General features: G+C 45.3%; 1 protein-coding gene across 2 annotated transcripts in view; it reads left to right on the top strand.

The window, feature by feature from the left end:
- EDC4 (enhancer of mRNA decapping 4) overlaps window positions 1-18960 on the top strand; it is a 629569-nt gene extending 610609 nt beyond the window's left edge. For both annotated transcript variants that reach the window (XM_082271180.1, XM_082271179.1), the window contains exons 27-28: window positions 557-720; window positions 18615-18960. In XM_082271180.1, the coding sequence (XP_082127306.1) occupies window positions 557-720; window positions 18615-18807 (357 nt within the window). In that variant the 3' untranslated portion in view covers window positions 18808-18960. The remainder of the gene's footprint in view (window positions 1-556; window positions 721-18614) is intronic.
- Window positions 18961-22174: the final 3214 nt, after the last annotated feature.

The following is a 22174-nucleotide window of genomic DNA, read 5'->3' as shown; positions in this document are numbered from 1 at the left end:
ACAAGGCACTGTATCTTGGTATGTGATGCCTTAAGAGTTCCCTTCACTGCAATCAAGGGAAAACAGCCCCACGCCATAATCCCCCCTCTACCAAATGATTTGGACCAGTGCACAAAGCAAGGTACATAAAGACATGGATGAGTGAGTTTGGGGGAGTGGAGAACTTGGCTGGCCTGCACAGTCCTGACCAGTTAGAACACCTTTGAAATGAGGAGACTGCAAGTCCAAGCTTTCTCGTCCCACATCAGTGCCTGACCTCACAAATGCGCTTCTGGAAGAATGGTCAAACATTCTTATAGAGGCACTCCTAAACCTTGTGGACAGCCTTCCCAGAAGTTTTGAAGCTATGTAGCTGCAAAGGGTGGGCCAATTCAATAATAAACCCTACGAAGTAAGACTGGGATGCCATTGGGATGTTCATGTGCATGTAAAGGCAGGCTTTCAAATACTTTTGACAATATTGTGTATATATTTTCACTAGATCTATACAGAAATATCAGAACTGTAAGAAAACATTAATATTTGGTAGTTATTATAACAATTTATTTTTTGACAGGCTCTAACTGCTTCAGATTTGAATCTGATCCTGTATGTTTGTGAAACAGTGGATTCCCAACAAGTGTTTGGACAGAACCCATGTCCGCTTACCCAGCCTGTCCTGCTATCTCTCATCCAGCAGTTGTCTTTTGATCTTGGTACTCGTACTGAGCTGAAACTAAAGTATGTAAAGCTAAGTATTATTTTTTTTTTTTTGCATGTAAGGAAATTTGAAAAATCTGTGTTGCATTTTCCCAAAATATTTAGAATCAGTACTATATTGAAGCTTATTTGTGATATGAGATTTGTTTAGTTAGGAATAAACTTCTCTCAAGGTAAGGTTATCTTTATGGTGTGCTCACATTTTTACACTTTCAATCAATTTTTACTGAAATATTACAAAGTACAAGTCACAGCAAGAAGTGACAACTGACCGTATGCTATCTAGCAAAAAGTATACATGGCTATTTGAAAACATGGTTGCTAGTTTGGAAGTAAAAAAAAAAACGGAGTCGGTTTAAAAATGATCATTGACTAACTGGGAAATTCCACAACAGAAAAATAATTATTGTGCAGAAGAACCCTAGATCTGGGTGGATAGCATGATTTGTATTAACACACAGACAAGCAAAACGATGAAGACTTTGAAAAGGAAGTGAAAATAATTAAAATAGAGTAGGAAAAAGTTAGTAGAGGATGGGAGAAGGTGGGACATCATGGACACCCAAGCCTAGAGCCCCAAAGCTTGCTATAACTAGATAGTCAAGGATGAGCCTATTCTATCCACGGGGTCAATATCTTAAAGCAGAACTTCACCCAAAAGAGGAAGCGCTGCTTGTTTGCCAGGTCTCAGGATCCTCTAGCCGATGCCACCGACGCACAGGTGGCTTTTTGGGGTCAGTATCGGCTGATTTATGCCTTTGCTCTGCTGAAGCTTCTGCCGAGGCTTATACGCAGGGTAGAGGTGGAAGGGATTGCGATTATTCTGGTGGCCTCAGACTGGCCTCGTCGGTCTTGGTACGCAGACATAGTAAGGTTGATTTCCGATGTTCCTTGGAGACTTCCTCTCAGGGAGGATCTGATGTCTCAAGGGCCGATGTTTCATCCTGCTTTACAGTCGCTGGCTTTAACGGCATGGCTGTTGAAAGCCAGGTGTTAAGAGATAGAGGTCTTTCTGACTCAGTGATTCCTACACTATTGAAGGCCAGAAAGTCGATTTATCACCGTACGTGGAAATCGTATATTTCATGGTGTTAATCACTGAAGGTGCACCCTCGCTTGTTTTCAGTAACTAAGGATTTGGCCTTTCTGCAAAAAGGGGTTGAACAGCGATTGGCTTTGGGCACTATCAAAGGCCAAGTGTCAGCTTTGGCTATATATTTCCAACGCATGTTAACTACACATGTCTATATTCGCACTTTCATTCAAGGGGTGCACCATTTGACTCCTACGAGACGATCCCCGCTCTCTCTGTGGGATCTGAATTTGGTATTGTCTGTTCTTCCAAAGCCTCCTTTTGAGAACATTAGGGAGATTTCTGTGCTTTTATTGTCCCAGAAGGTTGCCTTTTTAGTGGCAATCACTTCTGCCCGCAGTGTGTCTAAATTGGCAGCGTTGTACTGCCTCTGACCTTATTTGGTGGTCCACAGAGATAAGGTGGTACTCCGACCTAATCAGTCTTTTCTTCCTAAGGTGGTTTCTGATTTTCATTTGAATGAAGACATTGTGCTGCCTTCACTGTGTCCCAAGCCTTAGCATCCCATGGAAATTGCCCTGCATTCTTTGGAGGTGGTTCGGGCAATCAGGGTTTACCTGGGGCCACTAGTCTATAGAAAATCAGATGCTCTTTTTGTCCTTACCGAGGGACCTCGTAAAGGATTGGCTGCATCTGCTGCACAAGTTCCTCCTTTCCCTGAGAAGGCGCATTCTACTAGGGTGCTGAGTGCCTCTTGGGCTTTTCGCCATCAGGCGTCAGTGATGCAAGTTTGCAAGGCGGCAACTTGGTCGTCTGTGCATACATTTAAAAAATTCTACAAAGTAGATGTGTTGGCATCTTCAGATGCCTCTTTTGGCTGCAAGGTTTTGCAGGCTGCTGTTTAAAGAGAACCTTTTTTTGTTTCTCTTTGAGGGTGTGTTTTTTTCTAGGTGAGCTCCAGTTGTTCCTGGTTAAGCTCCATGTTACCTGGTTGGCTAAGTTTAGCCTTTGGGGAATTACATTATTTTTTGCGTTGTCTTTCCCACCCCTCATACATATACTGCTTTGGGACGTCCCAATGGTCTAAGATGATATGGAGCTGCGTCTGTCAATGAACGATAGAGAAAACGGATTTTTGTACTTACCGTAAAATCCTTTTCTCTGAAGTTGATTGACAGACGCAACACCCGCCCCTCTACTTATGAATGAAATGTTTGTTTTTTTTTTCGTCTTCTAAACACTGCTTGCAACAAAACTGAGGGCTGCAGCAGAGCGTGTGGGGTTATGCCTGCAGAAACAGCCCCACAGGCGTGGTAAAGCTTTTTCCTGCTTAGTGTCCTACTCCTGTAGGGGGCAGCATAACCCAATGGTCTAAGAAGATATGGAGCTGCGTCTGTCAATAAACTTCAGAGAAAAGGATTTTACGATAAAATCCAGTTTTTTGTTACATTGCACTTCAATCAGTGTTCTGGGACAAAGTTTGCAGCTGTGGGTAACTGGATGTAGCTCTGTTGTCATCCCGATTCAACAACTAGATGGGCAGGTTTGTGGTCAGGAGCAGGGATCCAAATGATTGAACAGTGGATACACTGGTTCCAGCTAAAATACTGTACATCTTTCCTGTGCTATGGATTCTCCCTCGCCTGCTTTAGAGGATTAAGTTAGAGATAATTCTGGTGCTCTTGGTGGCTCACAATTGGCCAAAAGGACTTGGTACCAGGACATCCTTCGACTTCTGGGAGCCACTCCATGGGCAATTCCAGACTGACCAGACCTGTGTCTCAACGACTGGTCTACCATCCTGCTTCATAGTCACTGGCTTTACCCTTCTAGCTGAAAAGATTGGTCTGTATAGCAGCATATTCCTATGCTGCTTAGGGCCAAAAAAATGGTCCTCTTACAAGATCTATCACTGCAGGTGGAAGGTTTACTTTGTATTGTGTGAAGCAAAGGAGTTTCATCTTTGTGGAATGTATCCTTTCCCTAATCTGGGCTGAAACAGCACCCTGAAGGTTCAAATCTTGACTTTGGCTGTTCTCTTTCGGAGACTGATGGCCACTCGTTCCCTGGTAAGGGCCTTTGTTCAAGGGGTGGCTCACATCGCTCCCCCTCTTTGTTAACTTGTTTTGCCTTGGGATCTATGTTTATTCCGTTCGGCTTTACAGAAGCTTCCCTATGAGCCCATTGAGATATTCCCTTGGCTGACATTACTCATAAGGTGTTTTTTTCTCATGTCTTATCACATCAGCAAGGTTGTTTGTTTTTTGAGGCCCCAAGCTTTCTTCCTCCTTTCGCCTTAATCAGGACATCCTTTCACTCTCTCTGTGCCCTGCTTCTAAGCACCCCCAAAGAGTGATCGCTACATTGTTAAGATGTGGTATACACAGTGCAAGTTTACCTTTCTGCCACTATCCGAACTTCGGATTCTCGGCTTGTTGTGTCTGAGCCTTTGCAACGGCTGTCCTACATCTCGTTCCACCATCCTCTAGGTGGATTAGGCTGATTATTACTAAGGTTTATGCCTTGAAGGATAAAACCTCTCCATTCCCTGTTGGCTTGTTCATTCAATGAGGTCAATTCACTTATGTTTACCACATGCGACAACACGTTTGCATAAATTATTGTATGTAGTAGGAAAAAAAAAGTAAAAAAAAAAAAACTATGCAATTATTTACCGTAAAATTAAAAATGTTTCAGTAAATATCGTCAAAAAACCATGCGGTAAGCTCTTAAGTCCAATTCACAAGTGGAACAGAGCGTAAAAAAAACATGCAATATTTATCACCAGGGTTTTTTTGGCTGTATCACATGCAGTATTTGTCAGAAACTGTGTGGAGGGCCCCCCCCCCCCCTATAGCTGGTTGCTAAGGAGCCGACTGGGAAGCCGGCCACTGCATCCTTAACAGATGACTCGTCAGCTGTCAAGTGGGTTCCCCGCTGACAGCTGAATGTAAAGAAAACAATGCGGCAGTTAAAAATTATGAAAACAAAATACTGCATATTTTCATACGGTAATTTATCACATTGTGCTGGTTGCTAAGGAGTGGTTCAGGAAGCTTCCCTAACAAGATGATTCATCAGCTGTCCGCAGATTCCCCTTCAGGTCTTGGCTGTCCCTGATCTCAACTGCAAAATTAAAAAGAAAAAATGGAGTTTGGTCCCTCCCAAGATCCATACCAAACCCTTATCCGAGCATGCAGCCTGGCAGGTTAAGAAAGGGAGGGGACGAGCAAGTGCCCCATCCTGAACCATACCAAGCCACATGCCCTCATCAAGGTAGGTGCTTTGGGGGGTGGACTGGGGGTTCTTCCACACAATGCTGGACGATTGTTGGGGTTTTTGGGTGGGGTGCTTATCAGAATCTGGAAACCCCCAGATTCTGCCCCCCATGTGAATGCGTATGGAGTACATTGTACCCTTAGTCATTACCAAAAAAAGTGTCAAAAATGACACCATTTTTGACAATTCCTTTACTAAAAAATGTCCTCTTAAGTAGATCTATCGTCAATCACGCTGCCCGCTGGACCCAGGGGAAAAAGAAAAACGCAGACAATGTCTCCCAGTGACTGCTTTCTCTGCCGTCTTGACAGTTAAATAGCTAAGGGGAGGAGTCACCAGGTAATGTCACTAGATGGTTTCGCTCCCTTGTGATCTCATCGGCCAGGAGCATGCTGTGATTTCAGGAGCCTTCATCGGGCCAGAAGGCAAGATCGCCCGCACTTCCGGGTGTACAGGCTTAGCGTGTGTTTCGCGCCTGCGATATGCAGCTTGGGGTGCACAGACTGCATCCATCAATCCTGGGCGTCCCGCTTCGTCTGGTGGTGTGAGGGGTTCACCTATCAATCCCACACAGCCCCAATGAGAGTCAAGGTGGGAGTGTATGGCAATTCCATTATACACTCCCTTGGTGTGCCTACACATAGTGTATACTGTGTGATGATGGCACGGAGTATTGATATTGCACATCTCAGGGTATGTACATCATCGTTATTATCTTATTGAATGTTGGAAATGAGTCTGTGACATTATGTCTATTGGTATTACTAATGAGTTTTAATGAATTAATTTTTAACACCTGCCTCTATTTTTATAAGCCTCTTGTACCACTTTGTACTATTCGTTTTATCATCAATTTTTATCATTTATTGATCCATTATGAATATTGTTCTTTTTAATTTTATTTATTTTTACTATTATCATTATCTATACATTTCTTTCTCTTGTATTATTATTGCATCACTGCCACTATCATTACTCGCAGTTGTTTGTAGCCGTAGACATTTGAAGTGATGATAGCCGAACTGATGGACAGTCTATCGCATAGAACTTGCACATACCCCAATTTGTTTACACACACATATCTGACCTTTGCGCATAGTGGGGCGGGGTGATGTGTGTGGTGCAGACCAGCTATATAACATTCTGGAAATTTATGGGGAGTCAGTGGTGATTTTGGCTCTGAGTAAGATGGGTCTCCCTCAAAACGCGTAAGCCAGGTCATTGTGGACGCCATCACACTATCCAGCAGTATAGAAGTGTCCTGGAGGCGATTGGTTCTTATTTCCTACATGTATGTATGCATCTTATTTTTGTGAGCATAATGCTATTTGGATTTTAATAAACTTTTATAGTGGTAATGCACAAGGTCGGTGCGCCATTCTCGTGTTGTTGTCTTTCTGTGTTTTTGGATACACCTGGTCCTGAGGGGCAGCAAGACCGGCTATTTTTGTGCCAATAAGACTATTTAGATCACTCACCTTCTTGCACACTACTTGAGCGCAGGAGAGATACTGTTTTTGGGTTCCCCAAAACGCACGGTTGGGAAACCTAAGCGTTTCGCTAGGTGGTATCCTTTTGAGGAGTCCCTCCTAATAAAATTGACAGTTCCATCGGTGGTCAATACTCAGGTTTCAAGGTTGAATAAAGTCACGTTGCTACCGGTGGAGGATGCTCCGTCTTTTAAAGACCCTGTAGACAGGAAGGCTAAATCTCTGGTCCGATTCTTTTTCACCATGGTAGGTTCAATTTTGAGGATGGTGTTTGCCATAAGCTTGGTCTCTCAGACCTTAACGGAATGGGCGAAACTTTTGCGTCACAATTTGGAAGGGGGTCAGCATCTCCCTGAGCTGGTGGACCAGTTGTTACAGGGGTTAAAGTATATCTGTGATGCCTCCCTGGACACGGCCCCTTTAGTTTGCAGGGTGTCGTTGACAGCGGTGACTCTGCGCTGCATGATCTGGTTGAAATGCTGGTCTGCAGACCAGGCCTCTAAAAGGGTGCTGACAGATATCACCTTCGTGGGGGACTGCTTGTTCGGAGCTTCCGTGAAAGAGATCATAAAAGGTTTCACGGGAGGCAAGAGCACCCTGCTTCCACAGGTTACAAAAGGCAGAGAGCCTCACCGCAAACCTGGTCCTGTCTTCTCTGCCCACAAGTATCCCTTTTGTCCCACAGGGTCACAAAACAAGGATCTCCCTGAAGGGGCGCCCCTCACTCGTTACGGGGTGGGGGCATCTTTGCTTCTTTCCAGACCAGTGGACCTTTTTCATTCAAGACAGATGGATCCGCGAGTTGATCCAGTCTGGGTAAAAGGTCGAGTTTCGGTCCTTGCCCCCCCCCCCCCCCAGCAAAGGTTCTTTCCTTCCATCTTGGGCCTGTCCCCGACTCGGTTTCAGGGATTTCTGGGGGGGGGGGGTTCAGGATCTGCTCTCACAAGGAGTCATTGTACCAGTCCCAGATTCTGAACGTTTTCATGGGGTTTTATTCAAACCTATTTACTGTTCCCAGGAAGGAAGGCAAGGTCCGTCCAATCTTGGATCTCAAGGCCCTGAGCCGCTTTGTGCAGGTTCAGAAATTCAGAATGGAGTCTATTTGCAATTGTAGTGGCTTCCCTTCATCAAGGGGATTTTGTGGCCTCTATCGGTATCAAGGACGCTTATCTCCATATCCCAATATATGTTGGGCATCAGCATTTCCTTCACTTTGCCGTAGGCGAGGAGCACTATCAATTCATGGTGTTACCCTTTGGTCTCGCCTCAGCTCCATGGGGGAGAGTTCAGCTGGACTCTGAATTTTTAGAAATCAGCTCTGACTCCATCCAACAAGCTGGACTATCTGGGTCTGACTCTGGATTCAGCATTAGCCCAGGTGTTTCTAACAGAAACAAAACTGCTGAAATTGCAGCATACGATTCGGCTTGTGTTATCCAACCGCCGGTCTTCTCTCAGGACTTGCATGCAAATGCTTGACCCGATGATCTCCACCTTTTGAGGCAGTTTCATTTGCTCCATTCCATAACAGACCTGTGCAAAAAGAGATTCTAGCCAAATGGGACAAGAATCCACGGTCCCTGGACAATCTGATCCTTTTGAGCCAGGGTACGAGGAGATCCCTAATTGGGTGGTCCTTTCTTCCCCTGTACTGGACGGTGGTCTCCATGAACGCCAGCCTGTCCAGATAGGGAGGTGTCCTGGGCACGGAATCAGCCCAGGGAGTCCGGTCTCAGGAGGAGTCCAGTCTTCAGATCAACATCCTGGAAATTCGGGCGATCAGGCTATGCCTGTCCCAGTAAATGGATCGTCTGCAGGGGTGTCCGGTAAGGATTCAATTGGACAACGCCATGGCTGTGGCATACGTCAATCATCAAAGAGGCACAAAAAGTGCCCTAGAGGCCAAAGAAGTGGCCAGCATTCTAGGGTGGGCAGAACAATTTCTTACAGCCCTCTCTGCTGTGCATATTCTAGAGGTGGAAAATTGGCAGGTGGATTACCTCGGCAGGTTCTGAGTCCAGGCGAATGGTACCTTCACCTGGAGGTGTTTCAACAACTGTGTCTCCAGGGAGGGACCCCAAATGTGGACTGGTTAGCCTTGCGCATCATCCGGAAGGTTCTGAGGTTTGTGGCAAAGTCCCAAGACCTTCTGGCAGGGGTCCAGTATCTCTATTGTCTTAAGGACCAATCTTCCACCCTGCTTTACAGTCGCTGGCTTTAACGGCCTGGCTATTGAAAGCCAGGTACTGAAGGACAGGGGGTTGTCGGATTCAGTGATTCCTACTATTTTAAAAGCTAGGAAATCTACTTCTCTGAAGATTTACCATCGAGTTTGTTAAGGTGTACATTGCTTGGTGTGAGTCTCGGGGGGGTTTCCCCCCCGTTCCTTTTCGGTATCACGTCTGGAGTTTCTACAAAGAGGTGTAGATCAACGTTTGGCCCTGGGCACCATCAAGGGCCAGATTTCAGCCTTGGCAATTTTCTTCCAAAGCCCTTTGGCCACCAATTCTTTGGTTCACAGTTTCGTGCAGGGGGTTCACCTCCTGGCTCCTCCAATACGGTCTCTGGTGTCCTTGTGGGATCCTAATCTGATAATACTTTCCTTGTCACAGAAAGTGGCTTTCTTGGTAGCTATTACTTCGGCACGTAGGGACCCTGAGCTGGCTGCGTTGTCCTGTCAGTCTCTTTACCTGGTGGTTCACAGGGACAAAGTGGTGCTATGTCCCTGTCAATCGTTCCTTCTTAAGGTCGTTTCGGGTTCCACTTAAATGAAGACATTGTGTGGCCGTCATTGTGTCCCAAGCCAAAACCTCCAAAAGAAATTGCCTTGCTTTCCCTGGTCGTGGTTTGGGCCATTAGGGTGTACCTGGCGGCGACTGAGTCCATTTGCAAATCGGATTCCTAATTTGTCCTTACGGATTTTTCTCTTAAGGGGCAGGCCGCATCTGCTGCGACCATTTTCAGATGGATCAGGCAGAGGGTGGTGCAGGCTTATTCCATCAAGAGTCAGGTTCCTTCTTTCCCTGTTTAAAGCGCATTCTACCAGGGCGCTTAGGAGCCTCCTGGGCCTTCCATTGTCTAGCATCGGTGGTCCAGGTTTGCAAAGTGGCCACCTGGTCGTCTGTAAACACATTCACCAAGTTTTACAAGGTGGATGTTTTCGCATCTGCATTTGGCCGCAAAGTTTTCCAGGCCGCTGTTGCAGAGGCTTCTGCTTCTTGAGGGTGTAATTTTCTTGGTAGGTGAGCTCCAGTTGTTCCTAGTTGAGCTCTTTGATTACTTGGTTGGCTTCATTAAGCCCTGTAGGAAATTCGGGTTTTTGCTGTGTTTTTTCCCACCCTTCATGCTGACACTGCTTTGGGACTTCCCATTGGTCAAGGAAGATATGAAGCTGTGCCTGTTAATGAACATCAGAGAAAAGGATTATACGGTAAGACAAAAACCCTGTTTAGTGACACTTTAACTGTAAAATCCTTTTTTTTTTTTTTTTTTTTTTTTTTTTTTTGGGAGTACAGTGCAGGACACAGGCCCCCAACCCCCCTCTGCCCTGGTGTTTTTCTCTGATTGCTTGTCTAAAAACTGAGGATTGCTGGGATTGTGAGGGGATCTGTAGGCTGCCTTAATGACTTTGTTTACCAGCGTCCTCACCTGAAGGTGGCAGCATATAACCCATAGTGAATACCTAAAGGATAAGTTCTCCTATGAGAACATGTTACAATTTCCACCCACCCGTTTTTAGGGTAGAACATGTTCCTCCTGTTGCAGCCACCGCCCACTATTCGTTCTTCCTGTGGCATCAGTACGGGGAGAAGTTCCCTGTACTAGCTGTTACTTTTTGACAACCGCGCAGCTTTGCCGGGCTCTGCACACAGGGCCGCACCATTCATACGCAGAGTTTGCTGGAATGGAAATTCTCAAATTCAGAAGGGGACAGCCAAGGGATAAGAAGATAGTAGTTCAAAAGTTGTAGCAAATCTCTGCAAATAGGAAAATAAATAGGGGAACATATATGCATATACATGTGTGTATCTGTATGTACAGTATCTCACAACAGTGAGTACTCCCCTCCCATTTTTTTAAATATTTTATTATATGTTTTCATGTGACAACACTGAAGAAATGACACTTTGCTACAATGTAAAGTAGTGAGTGTACAGCTTGTATAACAGTGTAAATTTGCTGTCCCCTAAAATAACTTAACACACAGTCATTATTGTCTAAACCGCTGGCAACAAAATTGAGTACACCCCTTATTAAAAATGTCCAAATTGGGACCAAAGTGTCAATATTTTGTTTGGCCACCATTATTTTACAGCACTGCCTTAACCCTCTTGGGCATGGAGTTCACCAGAGCTTCATAGATTGCCACTGGAGTCCTCTTCCACTCCTCCATGGCGACATCATGAAGCTGGTGGATGTTAGAGACCTTGTGCTCCTCCACCTTCCATTTGAGGATGCCCCACAGATGCTCAATAGGGTTTAGGTCTAGAGACATGCTTGGCCAGTCCATCACATTTACCCTCAGCTTCTTTAGCAAAGCAATGGTTGTCTTGGATGTGTGTTTAGGGTCATTATCATGTTGGAATACTGCCTGTGGCCCAGTCTCTGAAGGGAGGGGATTTGCTCTGCCTCAGTATGTCACAGTACATGTTGGCATTCATGGTTCCCTCAATGAACTGTAGCTCCCCAGTGCTGGCAGCCCCAGATACCCCCACCACCATGCTTGACTGTAGGCAAGACACACTTGTCTTTGTACTCCTTACCTGGTTGCCACCACATACGCTTGAGCCCATCTGAACCAAATACGTTTATCTTGGTCACATTTGACCACAGGATATGGTTCTAGTAATCCATATCCTTAGTCTGCTTGTCTTCAGCAAACTGTTTGCAGGCTTTCTTGTGCATCATCTTTAGAAGAGGCTTCCTTCCGGTATGACAGCCATGCAGACCAATTTGATGCAGTGTGCGGCGTATGGGCTGATCCCCCACCCCTTCAACCTCTGCAGCAATGCTGGCAGCACTCATACGTCTATTTCCCAAGGACAACCTCTGGATATGACGTTGAGCATGTGAACTCTACTTCTTTGGTCGACCATAACGAGGCCTGTTCTGAGTGGAACCTGTCCTGTTAAACTGCTGTATGGTCTTGGCCATTGTGCTGCAGCTCAATTTCAGGGTCTTGGCACTCTTCTTACAGTCTAGGCCATCTTAATGTAGAGCCATGACGTGCCATGTTGAACTTGCAGTGACCAGTATGAGAGAGTGAGCGCGATAACATCAAATTTAACACACCTGCTCCCCATTCACACCTGAGACCAGAGGCGTAACTAGAACCTTCAGGGCCCCGGTGCAAGAAACCATGAAGGGCCCCCTGGACCCATGGTGCCCTGGGGCCCTTTACTCTCGTTGCGGGGCCCTTTATTACAGTCCTGCAGCGGGACCCTTTCACAAGTTCTGCAGTGGGTCCCCTTCCTGCCATCTTGGGGCCTCCCCACGGTGGTGGAATGCCAGGGCCCTGTCGCAAGTGTGACCTTTGCGATCCTGGAAGTTCACCCACTGGTGTCGGTAGTTTTTATTTTTTGGTATTTTAATTGTATTATTTTTTATAATTTGATTTAATTTTTTTTACAATGTCACTGACTGTGACTCTGTCCATTCAGAAAAGGAAGGAGCTGGTAAATTACATATTTACCGACCCCTTCCTGGTTCTCTATTGTGATATATCCCCTGTAGCAGCCGGCAGGAGAGGGAGGGGAGCACAGTGGGGGGGGGGCAGGGGAGCACACAGGGCCCAGAGACAGCAGAACACAAGTGAACTGGATAGGAGGAGTGGTGGGGGCAGCATACAGAGGAACCAATCTCCTCCATTTTCCTCCTCCAGCTACAGAAGGAAAAAGGAGGACAGTGATTTCTCTACATGCTGCCCCCGCCGCCCCTCCTATTCAGGTGTACAGGGGGGCCACATGGGCCCCCTTGAGCATGGGGCCCGGTTGCGATTGCAACCCCTGTAGTTACGCCCCTGCCTGAGACCTTGTAACACTAACGAGTCACATGACACCGGGGAGGGAAAATGGCTATTTGGGCCCAATTTGAACATGTTCACTTAGGGGTGTACTCACTTTTGTTGCCAGTGGTGTAGACATTAATGGCTGTGTTAATTTATTTTAAGGGAACAGCAAATTTACACTGTTATACAAGCTATACATTCACTACTTTACATTGTAGCAAATGTAATTTCTTTAGTGGTGTTACATGAAAAGATATAATAAAATATTTACAAAAATGTGAGGGGTGTACTCAGTTTTGTGAGATACTGTATATATCATCAGGGCAACATATTAAAATGGTCATCCTAAAAGTGTCTCACCAGCAGATCAAGATACTCCAAATGCCACCCCCCAAGCAGGTCCCATCAAATGAAATTACAGACACAGAAGGGCTCAATTTACCACAGAAACTCCTCCCTCATAGTCCCAAAGGATGTAATAAATTTCTATAAATAGGGACCATAAGTAAATAGGGTAAGATATATGCATAAATATACATGTGTGTACCTATATAGATGCGCACACAAAAACTCAGACAGGCATCTAAGAGGCAGTAGGGGTAGCAATGCACAATCAAGTGTGTATTAATCCTCTGTAAGCAAGGGCAATAAATTCAATAAAAATTATGTATGTGTGTTTTTGCTTGTGTATGTTTATACGCACAGTATCTCACGATTCTAATGTCTCTTTCTGGCACATAGCTTGTGGAATTTGGTAAGTATATCAAATTATTCTTCAGAATTTCCAACAGAGCTATGTGCCAGAAAGAGACATCAGAATCATCGCTGCCGTCACTTTGCGTACCTGATGACGAATTTCCCCATGAATCGCTATCGCTCAGTTCTTCAAGTAACTCCGTTTAGCTGTCGCTGTTTTCCAGTTCATCTAAAAGCGCTTTTGCGCAAAAAGAATGCTTTTTGGACGCCATGGTCATTCTCAATTTTCCAAGCACAAAGAACTGGAAAAGCACAGGCAGCGCACTGGGAAAGTCACCAGGTGAAATCCTGTGGTGAAATGGCATGATACAGTGTAATCCGTTAGGATCACAGCTTTGTATCATGTAATTTAGTGTATTTACATTTTTGAAAGTGCTGCTGGTTTCACCCCCCCCAGCGTTGCAACACTCGCGGGGAAGGGAAGCGGAGCGGAAGACAGGTGTCGGCATCGGCAGGGACGACAGCGGGGGATCGCAGGGGAAGGTGAGTTTTTAAATATAAAACAGATTTCCATGCAAAAGAATGTACCGCTTTTAGCACAGAAATCTGGACATAATCAGACTGCCAGGGAGGTTAACGTGGATCTCGGGCCTGGACTCCCAGAGTCTGTGTGTCTTGGGGAGACATGGACTTGAATCCAAAGTAACATTACCACACACCCCCCCCCCCTCCCCCAGCATACACCTCACAAAGAGTTGTGTTCTCCTAAAAGCTAGAGCCCATAGTCAGTAGGCAAGAGGCTAGCCTGCAGTCATCTCTAAAAGCCTCTGTCCCTGTTGAGTCTATCACAGTGGGTGTACAGGGCATGCCTAAAGTACAATACCAATTGAATCTCATTATACTCATCATTATACATTATGACCTGCTTATACTTGTAGTGCCCTTGTACTTGTAGTGTAGTGCTTTGCTCTAGCAAAAAAAATGATGTGCCGCCCCCCCCCCCCCCCCCCAAAAAAAAAGAAAAAAAGATTAAAAAAATCAGTTTTTAGCCAACTAGGGGCGCCAGACTTAGTGGTGGCTATGGGGGGATGGGGTTTTCCACCCCACGTGCGGCGGGCAGAGGCGCCGATTGGCGGCCTTCTGGGGGTCATCAGGGCGCAGAGCAATGGGCCCCGACACTCCCCAATGTCCTGGCTGTGATTGGTCCAGACTCCAGCCTGGACCAATCACACAGGAGGACATCCCGGGTGACGTCACTTGACGCGTGGGGCCGGTGCGTTTGCCAGTCACATGATCACCTTCCCGCCCGCACCTTCCAGTCAGAGCAGAGAGGAGAGCCGCGCGATCGGATCGGAAGAAGAGTTCGTCAGCTGCTGGAGGAGATCGGGCAAAGCAGGAGGGATGCTGAGGGCGGCATGAGACAAGTGAGACCTCAGTAGATCACAGCACAGAGAGGGGTCATGGGGCAATAGTGAGGAATTCCCAGAGGGGTGACATATCCCTTTAAGTGACTGCTGCTGGGGACCCCCAATGACTGCCTGCAGTATGAAGAGACATGAGACATGATGACCCCACACTGAGATAACGAGGACCTACAGCTGGCCACAAAGGAACAATCCAGCGCAGACTTGGGCTGCTGACTGCATGGTGCTGCTGGCTAGGTGGTAGGTGGCACCAGGGCAGTGCCACGCTCCCTTCTGTGGATTATTATTAGACATCTGGGAAACAGAGCTTGCACTCAGGTAAGGTGGATGAGCTGCCAGTGCAGGGATCCGTCACACAGCTGCTGCTCAGTGTTGTTTTTTTCTATCTTGGTGCTGCAGAGGGACAGGGCTGAATACTTGTGCTGGGGATTTATGTTCTCTGTCATTATTAATACATAGCACAAGTAGGCTGGTGTGCTGTCACCTTGGTGGGGGGAATTAAACTTCACTCTGCAGGATGGTGGCAGCAGTGTGCATAGGGCATGGCAGAGGCTTGTCTTCCAGGGACTTGCCCTGGTTTGGTAAATGTACCCCTTGAGATGATTCAGTTTTATGAGGCTATAGATTGAGAGTAAGTTCTTCTGCATGCTGGTAGAAGTTATTGTAATTATCATTTTTCAATAGCTTTTTTATTAAATTATTTGCATGAAAATATTGCATGATCTGAAGTAAAATCTACAGGTCTGTGGTCCTATAATGCAGAACTAAGGGTCTGTGGTCCTGTGATGGGTTACTATGGGCCTGTTGTCCTGTGATATGGAGCTATGTGTATTTGGTCCTCTTGTTGTAAGGAACTATGGATCTTCAGTCCTGTGATGGGGAACTATGAATCTGTGATGGCAAACTATAGGTCTGTGGTCCTGTTGTATGTAGGGAACTGTCGGTCTTTGGTCCTGTGATGGGGAACTATGTCTCTGTGTTATTTTTCTGGGGAACTATTGATCTTTCATCCTGTGATGGAGAACTGTGGGTTTGTTGTCCTATTGTGGGGAACTATGGGTCTGTGGTCTTATTCTGAGGAACTATGGATCTTTGGTCCTGTGATGAACTGTGGGTCTATGGTCCTATTGTGGGGAACTATGGCTCTGTGGTCTTATTGTGGGAAAACTATTGGTCTGTGGTCTTATTGTGGAGAACTATGGTTCTGTGTTCCTGTGGGGGGGGGAGGGACTTTGGGTCTGTGGTCCTGTTGTAGGGAACTGGAGGCCACCTTCTGTACCATGACCTGTGACATGCCTGTACCATGACCTGTGACATGCCTGTACCATGACATGCCTATACCATCACCTGTGCCATGCCCTTACCATGACCTGTGCCATGCCTATACCATCACCTGTACCATGACCTGTGACATGCCTGTACCATGACCTGTGCCATGCCTATACCATCTCCTGTACCATGGCCTGTGACATGCCTGTACCATGACGACCTGTACCATGCCTATACCATCTCCTGTATCATGACCTGTGCCATGCCTGTACCATGACCTGTGCCATGCCTGTACCATGACCTGTGCCATGCCCTTACCATCTCCTGTACCATGACCTGTGCCATGCCTGTACCATCACCTGTGCCATGCCCTTACCATGACCTGTGCCATGCCTATACCATCTCCTGTACCATGACCTGTGCCATGCCTGTACCATCACCTGTGCCATGGCTTGTGCCATGCCCTTACCATGGCCTGTGACATGCCTGTACCATGACCTGTGACATGCCTATACCATCTCCTGTACCATGACCTGTACCATCTCCTGTACCATCTCCTGTGCCATGCCTATACCATCTCCTGTGCCATGCCTATACCATCTCCTGTACCATGACCTGTGACATGCCTGTACCATGACCTGTGACATGCCTATACCATCTCCTGTACCATGACCTGTGCCATGCCTGTACCATGACCTGTGCCATGCCTATACCATGACCTGTGCCATGCCTATACCATCATCTGTACCATGCCCTTACCATGACCTGTGACATGCCTGTACCATCATCTGTGCAATGACCTGTGCCATGCCCTTACCATGGCCTGTGCCATGCCCTTACCATGACCTGTGCCATGCCCTTACCATGACCTGTGCCATGCCCTTACCATGACCTGTGACATGCCTGTACCATGACCTGTGACATGCCTGTACCATGACCTGTGACATGGGAACTTGGGAACCATCTTATACCAGGCCGCTGTGTGCCATTTACTATTAATAAATATATAGTGTCAGCCAGGCCAGCAGCCTGCTTAGCAGTGTACACAATATAAGACAGTGCAGGCCAGGCCAATTACATTGTACACAGGTAAAGTGCTATGCTAAGTGGGATTTGTGCTAGGGGGGTCTGCACTGAGGGATTAGTGCTAGGGGGTCTGTACGGTGGGATTAGTGCTAGGGGGTCTGTACGGTGGGATTAGTGCTAGGGGGTCTGTACTGTGGGATTAGTGCTAGGGGGTCTGTACTGTGGGATTAGTGCTAAGGGGTCTGTACTGTGGGATTAGTGCTAGGGGGTCTGTACTGAGGGATTAGTGCTGGGGGGTCTGTACTGTGGGATTAGTGCTGGGGGGTCTGTACTGTGGGATTAGTGCTAGGGGGTCTGTACTGTGGGATTAGTGCTAGGGGGTCTGTACTGTGGGATTAGTGCTAGGGGGTCTGTACTGTGGGATTAGTGCTAGGGGGTCTGTACTGTGGGATTAGTGCTAGGGGGTCTGTACTGAGGGATTAGTGCTAGGGGGTCTGTACTGTGGGATTAGTGCTAGGGGGTCTGTACTGTGGGATTAGTGCTAGGGGGTCTGTACTGTGGGATTAGTGCTAGGGGGCCTGTACTGTGGGGTTTGTGCTAGGGGGCTTGTGCTTGAGGGGTTTGTGCTAGGGGGCCTGTACTGTGGGGTTTGTTCTAGGGGGCCTGTACAGTGGGGTTTGTGCTTGAGGGGTTTGTGCTGGGGGGGGGGGGGTCTGTACTGTGGGGTTTGTGCCACTCTGTCAGTGTATCCCATAATAGGATGTCTCTCACAGTATATCCCATAATAGGGCCCCTGCTCCCTATTATGGGATATACTAGTACTGATGCACCCCTTAATGTGTTATATATTGGGAGAATGTGTTCACGCAAGCAAAATACAGGGGACAAAATGGGTGGTGTCTATAAGGGGTGGGGCTTCTGAGAAATGGGAGGGGTCAAAATGGAAGGGCGGGGTCTTGCGCCCCACCATCTTAAAACTTCACCAGCCGCCACTGAGCATACCTACAAATATCATTGCTCTCCCAGTCCAGTCTGTCTTGTTAACGTGTGTGAGATTGCCTCAGCCTTACACCACTCCACAAGCCATGCCCTCTGACATGTTAAATTATACACAAATTTCTCTGACCACTCATAAACTATAAAACTGGTTTTATACATGTTTCTACCAACAAAGCAGGATCACAATTGAGGATTCTCTATAGGATTGTCTATAGTTTTGGGCCCTTTCAGTACTAACCCTATGTCTGTTTCAGCAAAACAAATCTTCCGGAGGGCAAGTGGTTTAAGTGCATCTTTTCCTTGGTTAAAGGCATACATGTGTTTAGATATTCTTAAGAACGGTATTAGAGCTTTAAAAAAGCCCACACTTACCTATCATTTATTTCATTATTATTCATTTTTACGTCATTATTATTGAGCTTTATTTACGGTAAAAGAATTAATTCTCATAGACACTCAAGTCAGGTTTCAGTCTGTTTTTAACCCCTTGATGCTGACATAACACTTAAATGCGGCATCACAGAAGTGGATAGAGGTTTACTTTAAGATTTGTATGCTGTTTTTATGCTGATGTATGTTGATTGTTTTTGTGCACATTACCCCTTTCTTTTTCACAGTCAAAAATAAAGCATTGTATTTATATAAAAATATGTTTAAAAGGGTAGTTTTTAAATTGATGTTTTCTTTTGTAGTTATTTAGAAGAAGCAGTGATGCATCTGGATCACAGTGACCCTGTAACTCGAGATCACATGGGCAGCGTAATGACTCAAGTGCGGCAGAAATTGTTTCAGTTCTTACAAGTGGAGCCTCACAATCCTTTACATAAACCTGCTCGGCGACTAATGATTATGTTACAAGGCTTGGCCACCCCAAATATGAGCTAGATGCAAATTTTGTTCAGACTTATGTCACTTAACAGACTGAAAAATTTGAGATTTATATTACGTTTATGTAAACTGTCCGGTTCTTAAGAGTACCTATATTGAAATGTTAAAGTGTAAGTTCACTTTTGGGTGACTTTAAATAGTTACATAGGTCTGGACTTGCACATAAAGTCTGTGGCAACTGTTCTGCTACAGCCCAACATGAGTGGCCAGAGCAGTGCCAGTTTATTTCTGCTCTTTGCTTCGCTGACATTAAGCAAGTATCTATGATTTTCTATATACAGACCTTAGGCAACCTGCCACTTTTTTCTAGTCGCATACTCCCAGCATCACAGGCACCAGCCCTTTGTCAGAGGCGACAGCATTGCATTGGTCAGAGCAATTTCCAGAAACTTCAAGGAAATAGTGGGAAAGCCCCTTTTCTTGCAAGGCCTGAAAATATGTAACTACTGAAAGCCTTCTGAAAGTAAACTTATACTTCAATACTATGTTCAGCCTGGGAAGAAAAAAGCAAAATTATTTTATTTTGCTAAGGAAAATGTGCTCCCTCATATGTCTGTTCTCATGACCCATGTCATGGCATTAGGTGTATGGTTTCTGCTTAATATTTGTGGGGAACTAACAGTCAGTACCAATGAATATGCTACTTCTCAAGAATACTAATCCTCATTGAGGGAAATTGTGTGACCCCTCTGATATATCCCAGCAAGACTGTTAACTTTAAAGTGATTGTAAAGCTTTACTTTTTTTTTAATTATTAAAATAATAAACATGTTATATTGGCCTGCTCTGTGCAATGACTTTGCACAAAGCAACCCTGATCCTCTTCCTCTGGCGTCTCCCACTGGCTCTTTTTTGTAGAGTGCACCCATAGATAGCAGATTTCTATTAAGCACCCATGTGGGCTAGATCTTGAGGTGCTCTGTCTATGGACACAGATAGCTCAGCCTGCCCCTTACTCCCTCGTCACAGAATTTGAATAATAGCTCCCACTGCTATCAATCTGCCCTGTGAGGAGGGGGAGAGCGGTGAAAGCCCCTGCTGAAATCGGGCTCGGGTAAGTATTTCAGGGGCTGAGGGGATTCTAATCAGAGAAGGGTTTTTACCCTAATACACAAAATACAGTAAGGGAAAAAACTGTAAGGCTTTAGAACCACTTTAAATAACTTCAAATTACCAGTGTGCATTTCCACTTTAACAATGGAGATGTGTTCTTTTGTGAGTTTGGAGTACATTTAAATTCGATGTTTGCATGTTATCCACATGTAAGCCTTTTTAGGTGATCAATCTGCTTAAAGTATACTTTAACTTTTAGTGAATTTGTCCCTTTATACCCCCCCCCCCCCCCCCAATAGTGGGTTCCACAGATAAATACCTGCAGTCTTTATTTGCACTGCAAATAAAATTCAAGGCCATCCATAGGAATAAACTGGGGCATGTGCAGGTCCCAGTGTGGGCTGTTGTGGAGAGAATGCTGCGCAGAGGACAAGGTCAGGGACAGAGTTGTAGATATCCATTTTCCCACAGGAAGTCCACTATGTAAAGGGGTTCTGTAAAAGACAACTTCACTATAAAAGAAGTGCTCTTTAAGCATGCATTCCTAATAAAGACTATACCATGTGCCTATGTTGCTAAATATCAATAAAGGAAATTATAACTTTTTATAATACCAGCACATCAATAAATATGTCACTGTTTTCCTGGAATATCTTATTTTGTATATCCTAAATGGTGGAATTTTAAGACTGAATTATTTGTTAGTCATTTTCCTTTTCAATTATCCAAGCAATAAAGCAGAATTGTTTTAAGGGACTAAGAAAATCTGCAGTGTTAACTGTTCTTGTTTTTATTTCAGCGCAATTGGTAACATACATGTGAGGGTGTTTGTAGTTGTTAATACTAGCGTGAACATGTTCTTTATTTATATACCAAAACATTTGCTAAAAGCTTAAAAAAAACTCATTTACCACAGGCCTACAATAAAATGTTTTGGTAGAGTAAATATTGTTTTATTAATATTTCCAGTGTGTTATGTTATCACAGCTGTGTTATATTTTTTCTGATTAAAGCATTTCACTTTAAACATATAGGTGAACTCTGGTCCAGTTAAATTGTATTCCTCATCTATCGGTTCCTTGAAAAACACATTTACCTGCTGTTATTGCATTTATGTAAAGTATGAGGGGAAGCCTTACACTGCAGCTCCTAAACCTCCCTGCAGTCATTGCAAATGTGTATCATATAAACTTCTCGACTATATAGATTTCAGTTTATCTCACTAATCTTGTCATAAAAACATAACCTGATGTCATATTAGAAAAACTTGCTGAATGCAAATTGGTTGCATTGCAGCAGCAGACATTGCAGTAGGAAGAATATTGACCCAAAGTGGAGTTTGAGCTTTTTTTGTGTTTATTGAAAGTCAGCAGCTACAAAAAGTGTAGCTGCTGAATTTAACCACTTTAACGCTGCTCACTGTGCTGCTACTGCGGCATAGTGGCTCGTTATCGTCTGGCGACATAGACCTACTTCACCAGACATTCCCCCCTCTCGGCGGCGCAGCGGGAGTCGGGCCAGGGGAGGAGCGGCGGTTATCACCGCCACTCTTCCCCGATCGTCGGGGATCGAGTGTGGAGATCCGCCCGCTTGTGTCAACAAAGCGGGCGGATCTCCTAAGTGACAGGCAGGGTCAGATTGCAGGATTCAGCATAGCTGAACCTGCGATCTGTGCCTGTGTCACACAGTCCCCTCCCCTCACACATGTTAGTAAGCGCCAGGCATACATTAACCCCTTGATCACCAATAAAAGTTAACCCCTTCCCTGCCAGTGTCATTTTTACAGTAACAGTGCATATTTATAGCACTGATTACTGCAGTAATGTCACTGGTACCCCCAAAAGTGTCAAAAATGTCAGTCAAGGGTCCGATCTGTCCGCCGCAGTCCCGCAAAAAAATGCAGATCGCCGCCATTACTAGTTAAAAAAAAAAAAAAAAACAATAAAAATGACATAAATTTCCCGTAGTTAGTAGCTGTGATAATTTTTGCGCAAACCACTCAAAATACGCTTATTGAGATTTTCTTTACCAAACATATGTAGCAGAAAACAAATTGGCCTAAAATGTTAAAAAAATTTTGATTTTTACATTTTTTGGGGGGGGAATTTCATATAAAAAAATGTGAAAAATATTGTTTTTTCAAAATGGTCGCTCTTTTTTTGTTTATAGCGCAAAAAGTAAAAATCGCACAGGTGATCAAATACCACCAAAAGAAAGCTCTATTTGTGAGGGAAAAAAGGACATCAATTTAATTTGGGTACAGCGTCGCACGACCACGCAATTGTCCGTTAAAGTAACGCAGTGCGGAATC

The sequence above is a fragment of the Pelophylax lessonae genome, assembly GCF_965119305.1.
Source record: "Pelophylax lessonae genome assembly, chromosome: 10".
Taxonomy (NCBI): domain Eukaryota; kingdom Metazoa; phylum Chordata; class Amphibia; order Anura; family Ranidae; genus Pelophylax; species Pelophylax lessonae.
This window is presented reverse-complemented; position numbering and strand designations above follow the sequence as displayed.